Source organism: Rhinopithecus roxellana, chromosome 12 (assembly GCF_007565055.1).
Source record: "Rhinopithecus roxellana isolate Shanxi Qingling chromosome 12, ASM756505v1, whole genome shotgun sequence".
Classification (NCBI taxonomy): Eukaryota; Metazoa; Chordata; class Mammalia; order Primates; family Cercopithecidae; genus Rhinopithecus; species Rhinopithecus roxellana.
In genome coordinates this window covers 128,470,073-128,495,699 of record NC_044560.1, presented here as the reverse complement: position 1 = coordinate 128,495,699, position 25,627 = coordinate 128,470,073, and the positions used below count along the sequence as shown (strand labels likewise).

The 25,627-nt window shown below is 44.4% G+C and overlaps 1 protein-coding gene across 1 annotated transcript in view; it reads left to right on the top strand.

The window, feature by feature from the left end:
- Positions 1-3,127: 3,127 nt before the first annotated feature.
- LOC104667845 (calreticulin-like) overlaps positions 3,128-25,627 on the top strand; it is a 46,919-nt gene continuing 24,419 nt past the window's right edge. The window contains 2 exon segments of the mRNA XM_010370423.2: positions 3,128-3,227; positions 24,415-24,516. Of these exon segments, the coding sequence (XP_010368725.1) occupies positions 3,128-3,227; positions 24,415-24,516 (202 nt within the window).

Here is a 25,627-nt window from a genome sequence, read left to right as displayed (position 1 = left end):
ATATTGAGAGAACTGTATGAGGTGATACAAGTAAAGTCATTTCACAACATCTGGTACATCTCTCTGCCCCTGTGCTCTTGCTGTTCTTGCCTTTATTAGAGCACCAAAACCAGGCTTCCTTGGTCCTAAATTAGTTGCCTAAAGATCCATGTCTCTAACTGGCCTGAGAATTCCTGGAGAGCAAGGATTGGGTCCTATCTGTTTTTGTTTCCCCAGAACTTGGCATAGCACCCTGCACATAGTAGGTCATTAGTAAATATTAGTTGAATTGCAATTTTGACATTCCCTCTAAGAGGAGACCACCCTGCCAATGGGCAAACAGTCTAGAATTCTAAAGGAGGCTCTTATTTTTAGAACCAGTCATTGTTTTCCTTGCTGCTTCCATTTTCTCTGTCCAACTCTCAGGGCTAGGGTTCTCTTCTTCCGTGCTGGGTTCTTGGCATGGTTCTTAGACAATTGCTCCTCTCTCTTAAATACCTCATCTAGCTATGTGGCTTAAAATACCACTTATATACCTCTAAATTTATATTTGTAGCCAAGACCTCTTCTGTGGGATTATATGTGTGTGTATGTGTGTATATACAGACACACATATACACATATATATACACTATATATATACATATATACACACATGCATATACATATATATATTCCATAGGACTCTGATTGATGAAGGTTGATATATTTTAACTGTGTACTCGACATCCTGATTGATTATACATTGACATCCCAAGTTAGCACACAGCAGCTAAAGTGACCTTTTAAAAATATAATTCTGATGATGTCACTCCCTTTAAAGGTTTCCCACTACACCAGTTATAAATCCTTCCCATGGCTCATATCATGAAAAGTCTTGACTCCATCCTTTCTCTAGCCTCACCTCCTGACATCGTTCTCCTTCCTCACTGTGCTTGAGTCACATTGGCTTTCTTTCTGATGCTCAAATGAGACAAACTCATCCTCCTTCTCAGAGCCTTTGCACTTGTTGTGTCTTCTTGGAACATTTGCCCCAGATGAATACATGGCGACCAAAGTGTCACCTCAGGGAGGACTTCCCTGACCCCCTTTCCTCTCCCAGCATGAAAGCTTTCTCCATTTGTCTCTAAGTCATTGTCTTGTTTTAGTACTTCCTTTATGACACTCTGTGCACCCTACTGGAAAGGGAGCTCCATGGGAGCAGGAGAATTTCCAGTCTTGTTCTCCACTGTATCTTCAGTACCTAGCCCAGTGCCTGGCACATAGGAGGACCTTAATAAATAGACATTGGATTTTTTTTTTCTTTTTTGAGATGGAATCACCCTGTGTCATCCAGGATGGAGTGCAGTGGTGCCATCCCAGCTCACTTGCAACCTCCGTCTCCCAGGTTCAAGCAATTCTCCTGCCTCAGTCTCTTGAGTAGCTGGGATTACAGGCACATGCCACCACACCCAGCTAAGTTTTGTATTTTTAGTAGAGACGGGGTTTCACCATGTTGGTCAGGCTGGTCTTTTTTATTTTATTTATTTATTTATTTTTTGAGACAGGGTTTCACTCTTTTCGCCTAGGCTGGAGTGCAGTGGTGTGATCTCAGCTCGCTGCAACCTCCACCTCCTGGGTTCAAGCGATTCTCCTGCCTCAGCCTCTCAAGTAGCTAGGACTACAGGCATGAGCCACCACGCCTGGCTAATTTTGTGTTTTTAGTAGAGATAGGGTTCCACCATGTTGGTCAGGCTGGTGTTGAAATCCTCAGGTGGTGATCCATTTGCCTCAGCTACCCAAAGTGCTGGGATTACAGGCATGAGCCACCATGCCTGGCCTTTTTTTTTTTTTTTTTTTTTTTTTTTTTTGAGACAGGGTCTCACTCTGTCGCCCAGACTGGAGTGCAGTGGCAATATCTTGGCTTACTGCAACATTCACCTCCCAGGCTCAAGAGATTCTCTTCCCTCAGCCTCCCGAGTAGTTGGGATTATAGGTGCCCACCACCATGCCCAGTTAATTTTTGTATTTTTTAGTAAAGACGGGGTTTCACCATGTTGGCCAGGCTGATTTCAAACTCCTGACCTCAGGTGATCCACCCACTTCAGCCTCCCAAAGTGCTGGGATTACAGGTGTGAGCCACCATGCCTGGCCTGATAAATAGGTATTGAATAAATGAATGAAGTTAAACGGAAGTGTAGTGAAGGCACTGGAATGAGAAGGCCTGGTTTCTAGCCCCTATTTCATCTCTGTGTGACCTCAGCAAGCCACTTTGTCTCTTAGAATCTCAGTTTGTTCATCTGTAAGGCGAGCATGACAACACTCTTCTCACACTAGTGTGAGGATTAAATGATATGTCTATTAAGAGTCTGGTGCAGTGCTTAGCACATAGTACAACAATCAACAAATGCTGGTGCTTTTTTTCCTCTTTGAGCCTCATTTTCCTCACAATAGGGTAAATAACATTGATTGCACAGTATGGAGTTGTTGTAGAAATGATATGAATTTACAAGTCTTTCCCTTCTCTGGACTTTGCCCATAGTATTCTCTTTGATCCTCCTCCTCCCTCCCCCATGTCTTCCTCCCTAGATAATCTCAGTTGTCACTTTCTTCAGGAAGCCTTCCCTGAGACTCCATGCTGGATCAGAGCCTCTTCTGGGCCCCCTCAGGCCCTGCATTTCTGTTAAAATAAACAGATATCATCGTGGTTTCTTCATAGGCCCAGTGGATGGATGGATGAATGGAAGGATGGAAGGATGGAAGGATAGAAGGATAGAGGGAAGGAAGGATGGAGGGACAGAGAGATGACAAAAGGAATCATGTGAGAGCGACTTCAACCAGCTCCACCAAAGTCGAGCACCCCAGAGGCCAGCCTCAGCTGCCCATTCCACTCCCCAACTCCCAGAGACCCTCCGCTGCTGCTCCCTCAACGCCTGGTTGGCCCCCATTGGCTCCTCGGTCCTGCAGCGCTCTCAGCCGTGGTGCCCCGGGATTGACTGCGGTCCTCACTATTCTCACTGGCCCCAGGCCTCGGATGGAAGGCAGCCAGGTGCAGGGATGCAGGTGATCTCAGCCCCCGCCCCTGGGTCAAGGTAGAGGTGGCGACAGTGGGGCGGAGCTCCTGGCGAGGGCAGGAGCGCTCCGAGGCTGGGACTCGAGGCTCCGCGGGATGAAGGGGCTGCGGCTGCTGCCACTGCTGCTGGTGACCTTCACCCTGGGAAAGCGCGCCCAGCGCCGGGTTTACCTGCGCGAGGAGTTCGAAGACGGGGGTAAGCAGTTCGGTGCCTGGCAGCGACTATAGAACTGACTCTAAGTCTTTGCCTGTCACCTGTCCCAGTGGTCAGGCAGGCCTACTTTCCCGGTTTGGAGCCCGTTTAGAGACAGAAAGACTAGAGCTGAAATCTCCACTCACTACCTCCTAGCTGTGTGACACTGGGCAGATAGCTTACTAAGTCTGCATTTCAATTTTTCTCTATTAAATGAGGACAATACGGATCTTGCAAAATTGTTCAGAGCGTTAAATTCGAGTAAAGCATTGTCCCTAGCATATAGTTGGCATGCAGTAAACGTTTGTTCCTCCTCCTTCATCCCAAATGGGTGAACTTTGGAGGAAAAAGGGGATCATTGACTGTGATCGTGAAATTTTCTGTTTCTTTCTTTTTTCTTTTTCGTTTTCTTTCTTTCTTTCTTTCTTTCTTTCTTTCTTTCTTTCTTTCTTTCTTTCTTTCTTTCTTTCTTTCTCTTTTTTTTTTTTTTTGAGATGGAGTCTTGCTCTGTCACCCAGGCTGGAGTGCAATGGCATGATCTTGGCTCACTGTAACCTCCGCCTCCCGGGTTCAAGTGATTCTCCTGCCTCAGCCTCTTGAGTAGCTGGTGCCCGCCACCACACCCGGCTAATTTTTTTATTTTTACTTTTAGTAGAGATGGGGTTTCACCATGTTGGTCAGGTTTGTCTCGAACTCCTGACCTCAGGTGATCCACCCACCTTGGCCTCCCAAAGTGCTGGAGTTACAGGCGTGAGCCACTGCGCCCAACCAAATTTTCTGTGTTTCATAAAATATCAGAGTTCAGAGGATCTTGGAGGTCATCTTGTCCAGTCTCCTCCCTAGAATGCCTCATGAACTTCAGAGAATTATGGAAGGGCTTACTTACCTAAGGACAAATGTTCAATAGCACTGTTTCAGCCCAAAAACAAACAATGCTCTTCGTGTGCGTGTGTGTGTGTGTGTGTTTGTGTGTGTGAAATCTGATTAATTCTTTGAGGGTGCAGTAGATAGGGCATTTGCTGAGGAATTAGGATGTTTTGGATTTGAGTCCACATTCCACCATGAACACCTGGAGAAGCCCTTTCCCATTTCTGAGACTCAATTTCCCAATCTTACTTACCTAAAGACAAATGTTCAATGGTACAGATACTTGTGATACTGTTTTGAGGGTAGCAAGATATAGAGGTGCTACAGAGGAAGGTGGAAATAAGCCCAGGCAAATGGCCTGGACAGGAAAGCTTCAGGGAGAAGGTGAAACTTAAGCAATGTTTTGAAGGATAAATCAGTTTATTAGATTGGAAGAGAAGGGGAGAAGGGTATTCCAGGTAAGAAGAACAGCGTGTACAATGATACAGCCAGCAGTGGCATCTTCAGGGAACAGGAAAGTGTGAAGGGGAGGTGAGTTAGGGTGAGACTGGAGAGCAGGTGGGGCATATACCAAGGGGGTTAGGGAGCCTGGCCTTTTGCTGAAGGCAGTGGGAAGCTAGTGAAGGTGATAAGCTGGAGAAATAAGATCTGACCTGGGTATTAGAAAGAGTGCTTCAGAAAGTAAGTGGACCTGGATTGTGAAGCTGACTGAAGTTGAGTTTGGAGACAGAAAAACCGTCCAGGAGGCTACTGTAATCTTTTTCCCCACTATTTATTTATTTCTATTTATTTCTCTCTCCTTCTGTCTCTCATTTTTCCCCTCAAGTGACTGTTGTAATCTTCATGGTGAAAAGCAGAGAGTCTGTACCAGAGTGGTAGTGATAGGAATACAGGGGAGGGGGCAGACAGGAAAAATATTCAGGAGTCGGCTGAAAAGTGGGATGTAACAGCTTCACTGTAACAAAGCACAATCTGTTTTCAAGGATAGGTTCAAGGTCCCCCACTTCCTAATGGATTTCAGCCATCCTTTGTAATGAGCCCTTTGAGGCTAAATCTTGTGCTGCTAGCTTGAGGGCTCATTTCCCTGCCTGAGCTGGCTTTTACTCACACCATAATTCCTCCCGGTAGAAGGCAGGGAGAACATGCACAGACATGCCATCGCTTCCCCAAGGACTGAACTCCACTTGTCCAGTGGGGGAGTAAATGCCCAAATGCCCGAGGGTATTATCAATAAATATTTATGAAATGCTCTGGAATCAGGAAAAGAGGGGCTTCAAGCCCCAAGACTTGAAGATTTTGGCCTGTTGATGAGGCCAAAATCATGAACACAATCCAGCACTATGTCCAGGAAGGTTTGGTCCGCATGACCTCACCTCTTCCAGGAAGACTTGCCTAGGCTTCTAGTTCTCTTAGCCCCTGTGCTTCTTGCATGTCAGCCCTGCTCACACCGTGACTATTTACCTTATTTTTTTTTCTGTTTCCAGCCCAGTAAACAATTATTGAATGATTGAATTATTGGACTGAATCTTGACACATACACCAAAAAATAACACCCCAAAAAGAGAATTGTTATTACAAGAAATCTTCTTACATTAAGACTTAGCAACATGTAATAGTTGAGGTCAGGTGCCTACTTTGAAGACATCAACCCCAAATGCAATTATTATGTTGAGTGAAGAAAAGTCAGAGGGATGTGCTGAAGGGGTGATTCTGCTCACTGGTTGAGGAGGGTTGGCTAGTGGGGTCCAAGGTTCTGAGGCTTATCCTCAGCTTACAGCACCTAGAAATCCAATGTTAGGGTACTCAGAACTGGGAAGGTTTAGAGACTGACTTGTTCTATCCAAACTCAAAAGAGGCATATATATTAGCGAGATACCAATATTTCTTTTTCTTTCTTTTTTTCCTTTTTCTTTTTTTTTTTATTTTGAGACAATCTTGCTCTGTTGCCCAGGCTAGAGTACAGTGGCATGATCTCAGCTCACTGCAACCTCCACCTCCAGGATTCAAGCAATTCTTCTGCCTCAGTCTCCCAAGTAGCTGGGATTACAGGTGTGCACCACCTCACCTAATTTTTCTATTTTTGGTAGAGGTGGGATTTCGCCATGTTGGCTACGCTGGTCTCGAACTCCTGACCTCAAGTGATCTGCCTGCCTTGGCCTCCCAAAGTGCTGGGATTACAGGCATGAGCCACTGTGCCCGGCAAGATACCAATATTTATCGAGCATCTGAGACTTAACATTTCTAAGACAAAACCTTTGTGTGCTCCTCCAGACTTATTCTATTCCCCCCTGGTGTTCTCTATCTTAGTAAATGGCCTAACCATTCATCTGGTTGTTTAGGTCAAAAATTAAAGAGTGGGCCGGGGTGGTGGCTCACGCCTGTAATCCTAGTGTTTTGGGAGGCTGAAGCGGGAGGATTGCCAGAAGCCAGGGATTTGAGACCAGCCTGAGCAATATTGTGAGACCTCATCTCTACTAAAAATTAATTAATTAATTAAAAAATTAGCCAGGCATGGTGGTGCATGCCTGTAGTCCCAACTACCCGGCAGGCTGAGACAAGAGGACTGTGTGAACCCAGAAGTTTGAAGTTACAGTGACCTATGATCGTGCCACTGCACTTCAGTCTATGCCACATAGAGAGACCCTATCTCAGAAAAAAAAAAAAAAAATCAACTTTCTTTTATTTCCCTCAACTTCTTTATTTAATCCATCAGCAAGTTTAATTGAGTGTACCTTCAAAACATAATCCTAAACGTGATTTTTTTACCTACTATATTGCTACCCACCTAGTCCCAGCCACTATCATCTCTCACGTGGACTACAGCAGTAACTTGAATGGCCTCTGCTTCTGTTGCTGCTTCCCCTTGGTCTTTTCTCAGATACATTTCAGAATGACTCTTTCAAAATGTCAGTCAGATTGTACCATTCTGGAACTTTAAAAACCTCCACTGCCTTTCTATTAGATTTAAAATAAAACCCAACTTTCTTATCATGACCTACAAGAACTTCCATGATCTAGTCCCTGCCTACCTCTCTTATTTCCTGCTTGTTCATTATGTTCCAGCCACATTGGCTTTCTTGTTTCTCAGACACACAGACTTCAACCCCATCTCAAGGCATTTGCACTTGCTGTGATTTCTGCCTGGAATATTCTTCTCTTAGATCTTCACATGGTTTGCTCCTTCTCATCATTCAGGTTTCTGCTTAAATGTTTTCTTCTTAGAGGGGATTTTCTTGTTTGCCCTATCAAATATTATTCCCCTGTATATGGTTGTACTCTATCCCTTTATGTAACTTACTTTTAAAAAATCAACTTTTTAAGATATAATGCCTGTAATCCCAGCAGGCTTTGGGAGGCCGAGACGGGCGGATCATGAGGTCAGGAAATCGAGACCATTCTGGCTAACTCTGTGAAACCCCGTCTCTACTAAAAAATACAAAAAACTAGCCAGGCGAGGTGGCGGGCGCCTGTAGTCCCAGCTACTCAGGAGGCTGAGGCAGGAGAATGGCGGGAACCCGGGAGGTGGAGCTTACAATGAGCTGAGATCGCGCCACTGCGCGACAGAGCGAGACTCCGTCTCAAAAAAAAAAAAAAAAAAAAAAAAAGATACAATGTACATGTAACAAAATGCAGTCAATTAATGTGTATTATTCGTTGAATTTTGAAAAATGTAGGACAGGCATGGTGGCTCACGCCTGTAATCCTAGCACTTTGGGAAACAGAGGCAGGCAGATCGCCTGAGCTCAGGAGTTCAAGACGAGCCTGGGCAACATGGCAAAACCCTGCTTCTACAAAAAATACAAAAATTAACTGGGCATGGTGGCGTACAACTGTGATCTCAGCTACTTGGGAGGCTGAGGTGAGAGAATCACTTGAGCCCAGGAGTTCAAGGCTGCAGTGAGTCGAGATCGTGCCACTGCACTCCAGCCTGGGTGACAGAGGGAGACCCTGCCTTAAAAGAAAAAAAAAAGAAAAGAAAAGAAAAAGAAAAATGTATATACCTGTGTGGCCACTGCCACAATCAATATATAGAACACTTCCATCACCCCAAAAAGTTCCCGTGTGAGCCTTTGCATGCTTACTGTCTCTCTCTCTCTCTCTCTCCATTTCTCTCTCTCCTCACTGTTAGATTAACTTCCTGAGAGCACAGTGCTTCTCTGTTGTCTTCACTGCTGTAGCTTCAGAACCTAGAAAAGTGCCCGCATCAGGCACATAGTAGGTGCTCAATAATTTTTTTGTTGACGAAGAATGAATTGCCCTGGGAAATTATCCTTTTCAGAGATCCAAATGCTCATATGAGCCAAGGCAAACCCTTCCCGGTTATCAGAGACTCCGGAAACCAAGTTCATTGAGTCTGAATTTCATCTTGTTGAATGCTTATTGTGTACCAGTGAGTCTTTTTCTTTTTTCTTTTGTTTTTGAAACAGGAATTCATCTGTCTCCCAATGCAGTGGTGCTATCATGGCTCACTGCAGCCTCCACCTCCTGAGCTCAAATAACCATCCCACCTTAGCCCCTGAGTAGTTAAAATCACAGGTGCACACCCAGCTAATTTTTAAAATTTTTAGTAGAGACTGGGGTCTTTCTATGTTGCCCAGACTGGTCTTGAACTCCTGGGCTCAAGCAATTCTCCTGCTTTGGCTCCCCAATGTGCTGAGTTTATAGGCATAAGCCACATGCCTAGCTGATTGATTGATTGATTGATTGATTGATTTAGAGACAGAGTTTTGCTCTTGTTGCCCAGGTTGGAGTGCAATGGTGTGATCTCAGCTCACCACAACTTCAGCCTCCAGGTTCAAGCGATTCTCCTGCCTCAACCTCCCGAGTAGCTGGGATTACAGGCATGCGCCGCCATGCCTGGCTAATTTTGTATTTTTAGTAGAAACAGAGTTTCTCCATGTTGGTCAGGCTGGTCTCGAACTCCCGACCTCAGGTGACCTACTCGCCTTGGCCTCCCAATGTGCTGGGATAACAGGCATGAGCCACTGTGCCTGGCTGAATTTTTTTCCTTATACATCATTTTATTGAATTTCTCACCAGTTCTATAAGGAAGATGCTATTATTCACTCTTTCAGTGATGAGGAAACTGGGGTTCAAAGAGGTTGGGTGATTTTCCCAAGGTTGTACAGCTAATGTCGAAAGCAATTGGGAAGCCAAGGAAGGGAACATTTGGAAAGTATTCATTGCATTTGACAGGAAGACCGTTTGACAACTCAGTGGAGCGGTGGGGTGGAAGCCTAGCAACCTTAGGTTGAAGGGTAGAGGGGAGCTGAGGAAATGAATACAGCAGGGTTGGGTTACATTTTGGAGAATTCTGGCTGAGAGGGAAGTAGAGAAGAGCGCAAGTAAGTAATTTGGAATACAAAATGCACGTGGAAGGTTTGGTTGACACAAGGTGGGGGTTTTGCAGAAAGGCAAATGGGCAAGGGGGTTGAGAAGAGTGAGCAAGTTGATTGATCTACACCTCTTTTCACTTTACAACCCCTGTGCCTGGCAAAGTACCTGGCACACAGAAAGTGTTACAAGTCTGAAGGAGGAAGGAAGGAAGGACTTGAGAGTTAGGCAGAAAGAAGCCAAGTGACTAAAAAGAAATGGGATGGGAAGTGTCAAAGAACAGATGCAGTTCAAGTAACTGTGAGAATTGGAGGACAGGAGGCAATGGTCATGGAGGTGGGTGGACATGGGTGTTTGAGTTTGAGATTTCTTCTTCTTTTTTTTTTTTGTTTTGAGATGAAAGCTGGCTCTGTCACCCAGGCTGGAGTGCAGTGGCGTGATGTCAGCTCACTGCAACCTCCGCCTTCTGGGTTCAAACAATTCTCCCACCTCAGCCTCCTGAGGAGCTGGAACCACAGGCACATGCCACCATGCCTAGCTAATTTTTGTATTTTTAGTAGAGATGGGGTTTCTTTTTTTTTTTTTCTTTTTTTTTTTTTTTTTAGAGATGGGGTTTCATCCTGTTGGCCAGGCTAGACTCAAACTCCTGACCTCAAGTGATCTGCCCACCTCGGCCTCCCAAAGTGCTGGGATTACAGGCGTGAGCCACTTTGGAGTTTGAGATTTCAAAGCAGTTTCTGCTGATGACAAGGCCCAGGGTGTGAATGTAGTGACAAATGGCTAACCTAGGGTAGAAGTAGAGATGAGGAAACTGAGAGGCCAGGGAGTTGGATGGGCTGTCCTATAGACATCACCTGGATGATGATGGACCTGAGTAGAGAGGAAAACTGTGACCCCAGTGCCAGTTTTCAGCAAGGCATGGGAGGGACTTGGAGTGGTGACTGATCAGGGCAAGAAACCAATAACATGAGTGAGAGCATGGAGGATTCCACCGGTAGTCCCTTATCTGCAATCTCTAAGAGCTTCCCACTCGGCCGGGCGCGGTGGCTCAAGCCTGTAATCCCAGCACTCTGGGAGGCCAAGACAGGCGGATCACGAGGTCAGGAGATCGAGATCATCCTGGCTAACACTGTCAAACTCCGTCTCTACTAAAAAAATACAAAAAGCTAGCCGGGCGTGGTGGCGGGCGCCTGTAGTTCCAGCTACTCAGGAGGCTGAGGCAGGAGAATGGCTTAAATCCGGGAGGCGGAGCTTGCAGTGAGCTGAGATCCGGCCACTGCACTCCAGCCCAGGCGACAGAGCGAGACTCCATCTCAAAAAAAAAAAAAAAAAAAAAAAAAGAGCTTCCCACCACAGCCCTAGAACCAGCCACCCCAAGGGGCCTCAGCCTAGTGGATTGGGGCAAAGCATTAGCCTCTGCTGCTTCCATTGTGACCCAGCACCCGGGGCCTGGCTGGTAGGATTGTGAGTACAGCCTTTCTAAGACACAGTGTGCAATTCTGGCCAAAGTCTTAAAATTGTACATATCCTTTTCCTAGGTAACTCCCTTCCTAGGATTTTTTTTTCTCTCAAGAAATAATCAGAAATGTGAGCAATACTTTATGCACATGTAACATATAAATCATGTGAGCATTATTTGTAATTGGAAACATTTGGAGACAAACCTAAATGCCCAACAGTAAGGGCACAATTAAGTAAAGTATGATATATCCGTAGAATGTTTGGGAAGTTTTTAATGTCATGGGGAAATGTTTATGACCTAATGTCTTGAAAAATTCACAAAATTGTATATATATATATACACATATAGTCACTATGTAAAATGTATTTGTGCATTAAAAAAAAGAATAGAAGAAAATGGACCAAAATGTAAGCAGTAAATAATGGAATTTCAGATTAGTTTAATTTTTTCATTATTTTCTACAATGAACTTGTGCTACCTTTTATTTGTTATTATTATTGTTAATTTATTTCTTTGAAACACAATCTCACTCTGTTGTCCAGGCTGGAGTGCAGTGGGTTTAAGTGATTCTCATGCCTCAGCCTCCTGAGTACTGGGATTACAGGTGTGCACCACCTATGCCAAGCTACTTTTTGTATTATTAGTAGACACTGGGTTTTGCTATGTTGGCCAGGCTGGCCTTAAACTCCTGACCTCAAGTGATTCGCCTGCCTTGGCCTCCCAAAGTGCTGGGATTACAGGTGTGAGTCACTGTTCCTGGCCATTATCCTTTTAATAATAATAATAATAAACTATTAAAAATTAAGAGAACTGTTTGCTGTTTCCAGTTCTTGGAGTTAAAATTTCTGCTTTTGAACTGTATTTATTTATTTATTTATGTATTATTATTTTTTTTTGAGACGGAGTCTCGCTCTGTTGCCTAGGCTGGAGTGCAGTGGCACGATCTCAGCTCACTGCAACCTCCGCTTCCCGGTTTCAAGCAATTCTCCTGCCTCAGCCTCCTGAGTAGCTGGGATTACAGGCACCCACCACCGCACAGGCCAATTTTTGTATTTTTAGTAGAGACAGGGTTTCACTACTTTGGTAAGGCTGGTCTCGATCTCCTGACCTCGTGATCTGCCCGCCTCGGCCTCCCAAAGTGCTGAGATTACATGCGTGAGCCACTGTGCCTGGCTGAACTTTATTTTTTATAACTAAACTGTACCTGATGCCTTAATTAACCTTTTTTTTTTTTTTTTTTTTTTTGAGGCGGAGTCTCACTCTGTCGTCCAGGCTGGAGTGCAGTGGCGCGATCTCGGCTCACTGCAAGCTCCGCCTCCTGGGTTCCCGCCATTCTCCTGCCTCAGCCTCCCGAGTAGCTGGGACTACAGGTGCCCGCCTCCACGCCCGGCTAATTCTTTGTATTTTTAGTAGAGACGGGGTTTCACCGTGTTAGCCAGGATGATCTCGATCTCCTGACCTCGTGATCCACCCGTCTTGGCCTCCCAAAATGCTGGGATTACAGGCGTGAGCCACCGCGCCCGGCTTAATTAACCTTTTTTAAGCGCAGTCATAGTCACTAAGCATGATGCTTTACACACTCCAATCCTCATCTCAGCTCTGCAAAGTAGTTATTTTCCCGATCTACAGATGGTAAAACTGAAGCCCAGAGAAGTCGACTAATTTGAGGTCACATAGCTGCTGAGTGGTAAAGGCAGGGTTTGAATCAGGACTGAATTTTTTTTTCTTGCATTATTCCTGCTACCCACCTCACTGCCTCCCACGAGTCCGATAACTTGAAGGCCTTCTGACTCACTTTTTTTTTTTTTAAAGAGACAGGGCCTTACTCTGTCACCCAGGCTTGGAGTGCAGTGGCACAATGATAGCTTATGGCAGCCTCGAACTCCTGGGCTGAAGTGATGCTCTCACCTCAGCCTCTTGAGTAGCTGAGACTATAGGTGTATGCCACTGCACATGCCTAGCTCACATAATAAGTAGTGCTTAGCACCCTTCAGAAAGGTAAATCTTAGATTCTTTGAATGTCAGAACTGAAAGGCTCCTGAGAGCTCATCTAACCCCACGTGCCCGCCTTTTCCCCATTTACAGGTGAGCGGTCCTTCTGAGGTCCAGAAGGGAACATGACATGCGAGGGGCATTTAAGGGATTTGTGACAGAGATTGATTCAGGGTCCTTTCTGCCGTTTTCCCAGACTACAGAGCAGCACAGCAACCAGAGGATGTGCAAGGGCTTTATTTTTTAATTTTAATTTAATTTAATTTAATTTTGAGATGGAGTCTTGCTCTTATTGCCCAGGCTTGAGTGCAGTGGCATGATCTCGGCTCACTGCAACCTCTGCCTCACAGGTTCAAGTGATTCTCCTGCCTCAGCCTCCCGAGAAGCTGGGATTACAGGTACCCACCACAATGCCTGGCTAATTTTTTGTATTTTCAGTAGAGATGGGGTTTCACCATGTTGGTGAGGCTGGTCTCGAACTCCTGACCTCAGGCGATCCACCCGCCTTGGCCTCCCAAAATGGTGGGATTACAGCGTGAGCCACCGCACCTGGCCATGCAAGGCCTTTAGAATCCAACCCTGTCATTGTAGAGATGGGGAAAATGAGACCCAGAGAGAAAAGATGGTTTTCCTGAAGTCACATGGTGAGTCCGTGGCAGAAATGTTTGTTGAACCCAGGTCTCATCCTTCATAAAAGATTCACTGCTACAAGCTGCCAAGTGTCAGGTGGCCAGCAGATTTTAATATCAGCAGCCTCACGGACAACATGAGCTTTTGGAATCACAGACCTTGCATAGGGACTGGCGTATTAAAATATGCAGAAACTGGGCACAGTGGCTTGCACCTGTAATCCCATCTACTTGCGGGGCTAAGGCAGAAGGATCACTGGAGTCTAGGAGTTCAAGCCTGAGTGATACAGCAAGACCCTGTCTCTAAAAAAAGTAAATAAATAAATAAATAAATAAAATGCAGAAATGTTGGTAGATTGAATTGTGGGATCATCAGTTCAGGTATGGGGGAGGGCTAATGGTGACAGCAGTGACTGTTGAAAAAGTACAAAATCAGGCAGAAAGAAACAGGAATTCAAATGAGGGAATGAATGATGCAGGAGTCACAAGGGGTGCGTGAGTGCGTGTGTGTGTGTGTGTGTGTGTGTGAATGTTAATTCTGTCAACACTCAGACTTCACTATGAAAACTTGGCCAAAGAGACGTTCTGAGACAAAGGGCCTCTGTTCGCAGCTGGCTCAGACCCACTGAGGACAGCTCAGCAGGGCTGAGGAACACTCTACTGCTCAGGCCCCCGACTGATAAGTGATTGAGACTGTCTGTGAATCGTGGCTACTTGGACATGCTGAGCCTGGGGAAGAATCACCCTGGACTGATGCCCGAACTGAATAGGCCTGATCCAGCTGGCCTTTCCAGGTCTCAAGTACAAACTGATGGCAAGGACTCCCGAATAGTCTCGAACTCCTGAACTCAAGTGATCCGCCTGCCCGCCTCAGCCTCCCAAAGTGCTAGGATTACAGGTATGAGCCACTGCACCCGGCCCTTTTATATATTATTTTGTTTAAAGTTTGTTGTCTTACCTGCCAATTGGGATATAAATTCCATGAAGGAAGGGATTCATTTTGTTCACTGCCTGGCACATAATGAACCCTTAATAAACAAGTGAGTATATAGAAGGAGGAAGGCAGGAAGAAAATCTATTGAAAAGACTGTTGGCCGGGTACAGTGGCTCACACCTGTAATCCTGGCACTTTGGGAGGCTGAGGTGGGTGGATCACTTGAGGTCACGAGTTCAAAACCAGCCTGGCCAACCCCGTGAAACCCCGTCTCTACTAAAATTACCAAAAAAGTAGCCATGCATGGTGGTACGTGCCTGTAATCCCAGCTAATCGGGAGGCTGAGGCAGGAGAATTGCTTGAACCCAGGAGGTGGAAGTTGCAGTGAGCCGGGATAGGGCCACTGCACTCCAGCCTGGGTAACAGAGTGAGACTTTGTCTCAAAAGAAAAGAAAAGACTGTTGAAGCTGCTGCTTCTTCTCTTGTCAGATGTGACCACTCGGTTTTGGTAGTTTTGTTCTGAAGGTATGAGAGGGGATGCATGAGTTGGATGCAGTGAGACTTTGGAATTAATACATCCGTTAACAATTATAATTCCAGGTACCTGGAAAATTTGCCTTAAATTTCTCTTCTTAAAATTTCATTAAGCTGTACACTTACGTTTTGAATAAATGTTATCTGAATAAATCTGAATAAATGTTATACTCCAATTAAAACATTTACTTTAAAAAAGTAAATGACACCCAGAGCCCATATCATGGTTTATAATACCATTGTCCAGTAAAAGGAACTAGGCCTCCTTAGAGAAATGGCTGATCTAGGGCTGAAGAAGGGAATATACAAGATAAGCCTTGAGCATCTTATAGTTCTAGAAAGTAAGGAAGTGCTCAAAAATCAAAATGATAGGGGTGTATCAAAGGGACACAGGAGCCAACTGAAAGAGCTCCCAATGGCTAAAGACATTTGAGCAACAAAAAGCCAGTTGTAGTGGCACATGCCCAGCTACTCAGGAAGCTGAGGTGGGAAGATCCCTTGAGCCTAGGAGTTCAAGGCTGTACTGAGCTATGACTGTGCCACTGCACTCCAGTCTGGGTGACAGGGTGAGACCCTATTTCTAAAAAAAAAAAAAAAAAAAAAGTTATAAAATAAATATCTGGCCGGGCGCGGTGGCTCAAGCCTGTAATCCCAGCACTTTGGGAGGCCGAGACGGGCAGATCACGAGGTCAGGAGATCGAGACCATCCTGGCTAATACGGTGAAACCCCGTCTCTACTAAAAAATACAAAAAAACTAGCCGGGCGAGGTGGCGGGCGCCTGTAGTCCCAGCTACTTGGGAGGCTGAGGCAGGAGAATGGTGTAAACCCGGGGGGCGGAGCTTGCAGTGAGCTGAGATCCGGCCATTGCACTCCAGCCTGGGCGACAGAGCAAGACTCCGTCTCAAATAAATAAATAAATAAATAAATAAATAAATAAATATCCATGAGTCCATACTGGTATAAAGAAATGATTGAGTAAATAAACAGGGACAAATAGACAAATCTCCTGTACAGAAGAATTCCAAATAATTTATGTAAATACTCTGCCCTCAAAGAGGTGGAGCATAACTCCCCACTGCTTAAGTGTGGACTGTACATATTGACTGTCTTTTAAAGAGTGCAATATGGAAAGAAGGGGGAAAAAGAGTAACTTTTCAATGGAGAAACCTGACACATACCGCCTCAGCCAGGTGATTGGTGTTAACACCATCAGTGATGTCATGTTGATAGCATGCACCATTAATGCGATGTCATGAGAATGGCTGTTTACCTCTGTGGCCTTCTTCTCCAAAGCCTATAACCTCTATCTAATCACGAGAAAAATGTCAGACAAACCCTAGTAGAAAGACATTCTGGCCAGGAGCAGTGGCTCACCTTATAATCCCAGCACTTTGGGAGGCTGAGGCAGGCAGATTGCTTAAGCCCAGGAGTTTGAGGCCAACCTGGGCAACATGGTGAAACTCCATCTCTACAAAAAAAAAATACAAAAATTAGCTAGTGTGGCGGCACATGCCTGAGGTGGCAGGATCACCTGAACCTGAGAGACAAGGTTGTGGTGAGTCAAGGTTATGCCACTGCACTCCAGCCTGGGCAACAGAGCAAGACTCTATCTCAAAAAAAAAAAAAAAAAAAAAAAAAAAAAAAAAAAGGCTAGAAGGAAATATAGTATACCAAAATGTTAACAATGATCATTTCTGAGTGGTGAGTGGTAGGTATCATGGATGTTTTTACTGCTTATTTGCTTCTTCTGGGCTTTCTACATTTTCTACAAGAAATTATTTTACTTTGAAAAATGAAGAAATATAAAATAAGAAAAGCAGATAATTTATTTGCCTGTCTCTCCCATTAGATTGTGAATTCCTTGAGGACTTAAGGGCTTGAGGAATTGTCTTGCTCACTTTAGCACCCTGGCATCTAGCACTCAGACTGGCACAACATAGGATCTCTGTAAATGTTTAAGTGAAAAGCTTATATTCTTTTCTGCTTTCAGCATAGAGGGTCTTATTTAATGCACACTTTTTTTTTTTTTTTTTTTTTTAGCAAATTTGGCCTGCTTTCTAGGGTATAGTTGATTAGAAATGACAGCCTCCAAGATAAATGGAGGACCTGTTAAAGACTCTCATTCAATGACAGCAGCAATAGTTATATTTATTATCTTAATTAATTTGACCCTCATGCCAATCTGTTATTCCACAAACATTTATTGAGCACCTACTATGGGCACAGAATTCCTTTCTTTAAAGAGTTTAAATGTAATCCTTATTTATACATGAGGACACAGATTCAGAAAAGTGATTTACTCAGGTCATATTCAGAAATTGGTGGAAAGGCTGAGATTCTTATCTCATGCTGTTCACCACCCCACAAGGCTTTTTAACAGTTGATAAATATTTGAATGATTATGGTCTATGTGGCAGACATAAAGGTAGACTGGCAGGAAAGAAGAAAGAAAAGGCAGCAGGCAGATAAATTGGCAGTCAGTTAAGCAGGGATGTAGGTCTACCAGTCTCATGAGAATTGGTTGGATTGCTAGAGGCAAACATGGATCTCAGAGAGAAGTGAGTGCTCACAGCAGAACAAGGACAGTGCAGACAGAAACATTACAAAACCAGACCCAAACCTCTGCTGTACATTACAGCCTAATACAGGCCTTGAGTCTTCAAGAACATTTAAATTATTATTATTATTAGTAGTAGTAGTAGTAGTAGTATTTTGGGACAGAGTCTCACTCTGTCACCCAGGCCGGAGTGCAGTGGCATAATCATGGCTTATTGCAGCCTTGACCTCTCTGGGCTCAGTTGACCCTCCCACCTCAACCTCCCAAGTAGCTGGGACTACAGACACGCATCACCATGCCTGGCTAATTTTTCTATTTTTTGTAGAGACGAGGTTTCGCCATGTTGCCCAGGCTGGTCTCAAACTCCTGGGAAAGTTTAAATTTTGTTTAGGATTATATATATTAGAGGTCAGGGTCTTTCATTATGTCTAGAAAAATTTCTCATTGAAAATGTAGACAACATGTTGGCACCTGAAGAGAGAAGCTTTAACTTATCTAGCAAATTCTCTTTTGCAGAATACAATCTGATTATGTGGAATAAAGGCAGCAAATATGTATTTTTATTTAAATAAGCATTTCTAATGAACCTATTCTGAGTCTAAGGAGTAGGTACCTGGAAAGCATGGCTTTCACTTTCAAATCTAAAAATATTTACATTTGTTTACCTATGTATATCTTTGTATACATATACACATATGCACAGACTACGTATGTACACAAATACTCAAGTCGTATTTATTGATCACTTCTAGTGTGCCTAACATGGTATTGCATGCAGTTTCACTTAATTCTTCCAGAAGAAACTCTATACCTTAGGTAACTCCTTTCTACAGATGAAGAAACTGAATCTCAGAGAGGGTCAACATTCTGCTGAAGAGGCTGCAGTGAGCTGAAATCACACCATTGCACTCCAGTCTGGGCAACAGAGTGAGAATCCATCTAAAAAAAAAAAAAAGATTCTGCTGAAGCTAGTGGCAGAAATGAGTCCCTAGCCAGGTCTTTTGATTTGAGCTTCATCACAAGCCAGACACTCTGGGAAGTACAGATACAGAGATAAGTTCATGTGACGTTCAGGCATGCCTACTCTGAAGTCTGCCTTGATGCCAAGGAGCAGTCAGTGTTTTCCTGAATTTTATTGCCCTGTGCTTTCTATCACTACCCTTACCACACTGTTGTTCGACTTGTCTGTTTACTTGTTTACTGTTTAATTGTTTACTTGTCTGTCTCTTTCACCAGATTATAAATTCCCTAAAACTCACAGGTCCCTGAAAGGACCTTGTCAGATTCTCATTTCTGTGTATCTGATGCCTGGCACAGAGTGAATGCTCAATAAGCGTTTCCTGAAGAACGGAATTAATTAGCCCAAAACAAGGGTGCAGGAGAACTGGGTTCTAGTCTTAGATCTGTAACTGACAACTCTGTGTGCATGGGCAAGTCACTTCCTTCTCTGGGTTTCAGTTTGCCTACCTCTAATATGAGGAAGTCACCACTAAAGGGTCATTCTGGCTTGAGCCTTTATGATGTTATGATGTTAAGAGAAAAAAATGTGAAAAGTTAAAGGGACTTCATTAATCATATGATATTATTCTCCTAACAAGAAGAGAGGCTCCTTATTTTGAGACACCCTAAATCGTGTCAGGTTTGATTTGTACTGATACTGTTCACCCAGAAAAATAATTAGCATGGAGAAGTTTTGAGTTCTATTCTAACCTCCTCTACCATAAAGTTCAAGGCCAAAGTTATACAACTATTTCTACAAGTTTTTTAGAATCAATTAACATTTGTCAAATGGAGAATAAAAGAGTCAATCCATTAGTAAGGCTAAGAATCTTACGGCTTAGGCACAAGTCGTGATCATGCATCCATTTAGTTATTCAACAGATATTTTTGGTTATTTACTCTGTGCTAAATACTGGCACACAACGGTCAGCAGAATAGTTATAGATTTTACTAGTCTGGTAGAGAGGACAGACATTACTCAAATCATACACAAACTATTAATTACAGACCGTGAAGTGCTATGATTGAATCTTACATTTGTTGCACACTCTTTGGGTTACAAAGGGCTTTTCTCACACGTGATTTCATGGGAAGTCATGTATAGAAGTTAAAAGTACAGATTTTGGTGTTACCTAGAACTGGGTCTGAGCCTGGCTTACCCACTTACTTATAACTGGGCTTTTGGGCAAGATTCTGAGCTTCTATTTCTCTATCTTTTGAATGGGGAAAAAATAGGACATTCATCACAGGGCTATTATGAGAATGCAATGAGATGATGCATGAAAATACTCAGCACAATGCCTGACATATGGTTCCAAACAGTAGCTATGATTATTACACACATTTTTTCTTTTCTTTTTTTTGAGACGGAGTCTTGCTTTGTCACCCAGGCTGGAGTACAGTGGCACAATCTCCACTCACTGAAAGCTCCACCTCCTGGGTTCCCGCCATTCTCCTGCCTCAGCCTCCCCAGTAACTGGGACTACATTCGCCTGCCACCACGCCCGGCTAATTTTTTTTGTATTTTTTTTTTTTTTTTTTTTTTTTTTTTTTTTTTGAGGTGGAGTCTCGCTCTGTCGCCCGGACTGGAGTGCAGTGGCCGGATCTCAGCTCACTGCAAACTCCGCCTCCCGGGTTTACGCCATTCTCCTGCCTCAGCCTCCCGAGTAGCTGGGACTACAGGCGCCCGCCACCTCGCCCGGCTAGTTTTTGTATTTTTAGTAGAGACGGGGTTTCACCGTGTTAGCCAGGATGGTCTCGATCTCCTGACCTCGTGATCCGCCCGTCTCGGCCTCCCAAAGTGCTGGGATTACAGGCTTGAGCCACCGCGCCCGGCCTTTTTTTGTATTTTTAGTAGAGACGGGGGTTTCACTATGTTGGCCAGGATGGTCTTGAACTCCTGACCTTGTGATCCGCCCGCCTCAGCCTCCCAAAGTGCTGGGATTACAGGCGTGAGCCACCACGCCCAGCCTTACACACATTTTTTCTACATAGCACTTTTTCTTTCTTCTTTCAGAGAAAAGACAATGCAGTAGGCCGTTCTTGCATTGCTATAAACAAATGCCTGAGACTAGGGCTGGGAGCGGTGGCTCAGGCCTGTGATCCCAGCATTTTGGGAGGCCAAGGTGGGTGGATCATGAGGTCAGGAGATGGAGACCATCCTGGCTAACAGGTTGAAATCCCATCTCTACTAAAAATACACAGAATTAGCCGGGCGTGGTGGCACGCTTGAACCACAGGCAGTGGTTGCAGTGAGCCGAGGTCAAGCCACTGGATTCCAGCCTGGGCCAGAGCGAGACTCCGTCAAAAAAAGAGAAAAAGGAAAAGAAGAAATGCCTGAGACTGGGTAATTTATAAAGAAACGAGGCTTAATTGGCTCACGATTCTGCAGGATTTATAGGAAGCATGGTTCTGGCATCTGCTCAGCTTCTAGGGAGGCCTCAGGAAGCGTATAATCATGGCAGAAGGTGAAGGGGGAGCAGGTATGTCACATGGTGAAAACAGGAATGAGAGCGAGAGAGAGAGTAGGAGGGGGAGGTGCCACACACTTTTAAAGGACCAGATCTCAGAGCAAACTCAGAGCGAGAGTGCGCTGATCACCAACGGGATTCCCCCATGATCCAAACACCTCTCACCAGGCCCCACCTCCAACATTGGAGATTACAATTCAACATGAGATTTGATGGGGACATGCATTCAAACTATATCAGACAGTTTTGAAATCAGACAGATTTGGGTTCAAATCTCAGGTCTACCACTTACTAGATGCAAAATGGTATTTAAAAATACCTCGTGGTGGCTCATGCCTGTAATCCCAGTACTTTAAGAGGCCAAGGAAGTAGGATCGCTTGAGCCCAGGAGTTTGAGACCAGCCTGGCTAACATAGTGAGATCCTAATTTCTACAAAGAATCAAAAAATTAGCCAGGTGTAGTGGTGTGCTTGGAGTCCCAGCTGCTTAGGAGACTGAGTTGGGAGGATTGCTTGAGCCCAGGAGATTGAGGCTACAGTGAGCCATGATCATGCCACTGCACTCCAACCTGGGCGACAGAGCAAGACCCTGTCTCAAAACAAACAAAAAAAGACCCTGAAAACAAAAAACAAAAACAACCAACAAAACACCTATCTCACAGTATTGTCCATGAGCGTGAATAAAGTGAAGTTTTTAGGGAACCCCAGGAGGGCCTAACACATAACACATCTTTTTGCCTTGGCATCTACCATTATTCTTCACTGTGTAGATGATGGTCAGGGAAGCAGGATCCACTTAATTCAAGCCACAGCAAGTTAAGGCAGAAAGAAGCTCCTGGGGCCCCTCCCTCAGGAGGGAGTGACAGAGGTGGTCACCAAGACCTGTCTAATTACCATGACCTTGAAAGAGACAGGGGGAGACCACAGAAAGTGTTGAAGAGGTAAAACCTCTTCCCTTTTAGAATTTTTTCAGTGGGGCCTGAAAATTAAATTGGTATCAGACAGATTAACAGGAGAAAAGCATAGAAATGTATTTAATATAAGTTTTATGTGACATGGGAGCCCTCCCAGGAAATGAAGACCTATAGAAGCAGGTAGAGCCAACTACTTGTGTGGTGAATTGGACAAAGAATCGTAAGTTGTGAAATGTGGTAAGGGAAAGGGGCTTAGGCCAGGATAATTAGGTAGAAAAGTGAGGAGGGAGATAAGGGTTAGTTTAACAAAGTTTTGTTTGTATAGATTTCCTTTGGCTTCAACTTCCTGTCTTTGATAATAAAAATGTTACTTTCCTTTTGGTATAGGGAAGACATCTTTCATGTGGGGAATTTTCCCCTGCTTTTCAGAAACAGAATGAAGGTCAGAGTGATCTTCTTACACTTGCTGTTTTATAAGTGCCTTTAATTCAAAATAGTCGATATGGAAGAGCAGCATATTTTGAAGTGGCATGTTCTTAAGCTCAAGTCCCCTGGGTCTCATAAGGGGAAACAGTTCAGTCATCAGACATGAGTAATAGGAGCTGACAGAGCCAGCTCAGGGTGGTCTTGCTGGATGTGTGTTGATGTGGGATATTCATGGGTAGAGATAAGGTAATAAACCTAGGCCGGGCGCGGTGGCTCAAGCCTGTAATCCCAGCACTTTGGGAGGCCGAGACGGGCGGATCATGAGGTCAGGAGATCGAGACCATCCTGGCTAATACGGTGAAACCCCGTCTCTACTAAAAAGTACAAAAAACTAGCCGGGCGACGAGGCGGGCGCCTGTAGTCCCAGCTACTCGGGAGGCTGAGACAGGAGAATGGCGTGAACCCAGGAGGCGGAGCTTGCAGTGAGCTGAGATCCGGCCACTGCACTCCAGCCTGGGCAGCAGAGCAAGACTCCGTCTCGAAAAAAAAAAAAAGAAGAAAAAATAAAAAATAAAAAATAAACCTAGATACTGGGGGCTGGGCACTATGACTCACGCCTATAATCCTAGCACTTTGGGAGGCCGAGGTAGGTGGACCACTTGAGGTCAGGAATTCGAAACTAGACTGGCCAATATGGTGAAACTCTGTCTCTACTAGAAATACCAAAAAAAAAAAAAAAAAAAAAAAAAGCCGGGTGAGGTGGCGGGCACCTGTAATCCCAGCTACTCAGGAGGCTGAGGCAGAAGAATCACTTGAACCCAGGAGGCAGAGGTTGCAGTGAGCTGAGATCAGGCCACTGCACTCCAGCCTGGGTGACAGAATAAGACTCTGTCTCAAAAAAATGAAACAAACAAACAAAACCTAGATACTGGGGAGTGGGAGTAGAGAACTATCCATTGAACTACAGGGAGAAGATCAAATAAAGTTTACCCTGAAGGCCTCTTCCAGCTAAAGCTGCCAAATTGCCCTGTGACTCTGGGACCCTTAGTGGGCCCAGGAAATGGGAGTCAGCAACTCTGAAGCATAAAATCAGAAAGGCACTGAATATTTGGATGGAGTGCCAGGACCCAAGAAGAATGTCTCTTTGTCTACATGCCATCCATGCCAAAGCAAAACAAATTTTTCAGCATCTCCTTGAAACTACAAGAAAGAGATTAAAAAGTTTAAGCAACAGAACAGCATAAATGGAAATTGATTGTTCATTATCATCATTACTAATTCAAGAAGGTATAAAATGTTGTTGCTAATCTCTTTACTTGGTGAGCTGATTTTATTACTTTACTAAACATAAATATGTATAAGGGACGAGTCCCTCTAAGAACTCATCTAAGGGATGAGTTCCATCTACTTTTATGAGAATAAATGTTTCATGACTTTCTTTTGTTTTTGTTTTTGTCTGTGATCACCCAACCAATCACCAAATTCATTTCTTTTTTTTTTTTTTTTTTTGAGACAGAGTCTTGCTCTGTCACCCACACTGGAGGGCAATTGTGTAATCCAGCTCACTGCAACCTCCACCTCCTGGGTTTAAGTGATTCTCCTGCCTCAGCCCCCTGAGGAGCTGGGACTACAGGCGTCCGCCACCATGTCTGACTAATTTTTTGTATTTTTAGTAGATACAGGGTTTCACCATATTGGCTAGGCTGGTCTTGAACTCCTGACCTTGTCATCTGCCTGCCTTGGCCTCCTAAAGTGTTGGGATTACAGGCATGAGCCACCGTGCCTGGCCTGTTTCATGCCTTTCAACCATACATTCCTATGGTGATTTTCAGCTCTTAACTGTCATAGAGGAGGGTGAAGTAGGGTATTAAAGTATAAGTGCCTCAACTACTTGGTATTCAAGCCACTGCACATGGTAATACACAAATAGTGGGATTCAGACAATCGGACAATGAGAGGAATTTCAGGAATACTAGAGTCATCCCTTGACATACCTTTACCATTCCTGTAAGTCTTGGTCAGTATTAGCTGCATTTTGTCTTTAAGTTCTTTTATTCTCCTTTACCCATAGATGAATGGAAAAAACGATGGGTGCAGTCTAAACATCAGCCAGATTATGGTAAATTTCAGCTCGCTGCAGGAAAATTTTATGGAGACAAAGAAAAAGATAAAGGTAAATACTGGAACTCAGTATTAGCACATATAATTATTGTATATTAATATACTAATTGGGGAAATTCTGACTTTTATACAACTGTTTTTGTCTGTGATATCACCCAATCACCAAATCCATTTCCTTGTTTTTTTTTTTTTTTTTTTTTTTTTTTTTGAGATGGAGTCTCTCTCTGTTGCTCAGGCTGGAGTGCAATGCTGTGATCTTGGCTCACTGCAACCTCCGCCTCCCAGGTTCAAGCGATTCTCCTGCCTCAGCCTCCTAAGTAGCTGGGACTAAAGGTGCGAGCCACCCTGCCCAGCTAATGTTAGTATTTTTAGTAGAGACGAGGTCTCACCATGTTGGCCAGGATGGTCTCCATCTCTTGAGCTTGTGATCTGCCCACCTCAACCCCCAAAGTGCTGGGATTACAGGCGTGAGCCACCGCGTCTGGCCTTTTTTTTTTTTTTTCAGACGGAGTTTCGCGCTTGTTGCCCAGGCTGAAGTGCAAAGGTGCAATCTCGACTTACCACAACCTCGGCCTCCTGGGTTCAAGTGATTCTCCTGCCTCAGCCTCCCAAGTAGCTGGGATTACAGGCATGCACCACCATGCCCAGCTAATTTTGCATTTTTAGTAAAGACAGGGTTTTACCATGTTGGTCAGGCTGTTCTCAAACTCCCAACCTCAGGTGATCCACCTGCCTCGGCCTCATAAAGTGTTGGGATTGCAGGCGTGAGCCACTGCACCCGACCTTTTTTTTTTTGGAGATGGAGTCTCACTCTGTCTCTCAGGCTGGAGTGTAGTGGCACGATCTTGGCTCATTGCAACCTCTGCCTCCGCAGTTCAAGTGATTCTCTGGCTTCAGCCTCCCAAGTAGCTGGGACTACAGGCATGTGCCATCATGCCCCGCTAATTTTTGTATTTTTAGTAGAGACAGGATTTCACCATGTTAGTAAGGATGGTCTCGAACTCCTGATCTCAGGTGATCCACCCACCTCAGCCTTCCACATTGCTGGGATTACAGGCGTGAGCGCCACTGCACCTGGCCCACCCAATTAATTTCTCTTTCCCAAAATAAAAAGTTAGTAGATGGAGTGCTCCCTTCGGCAGTACATATACTAAAAAAATTAG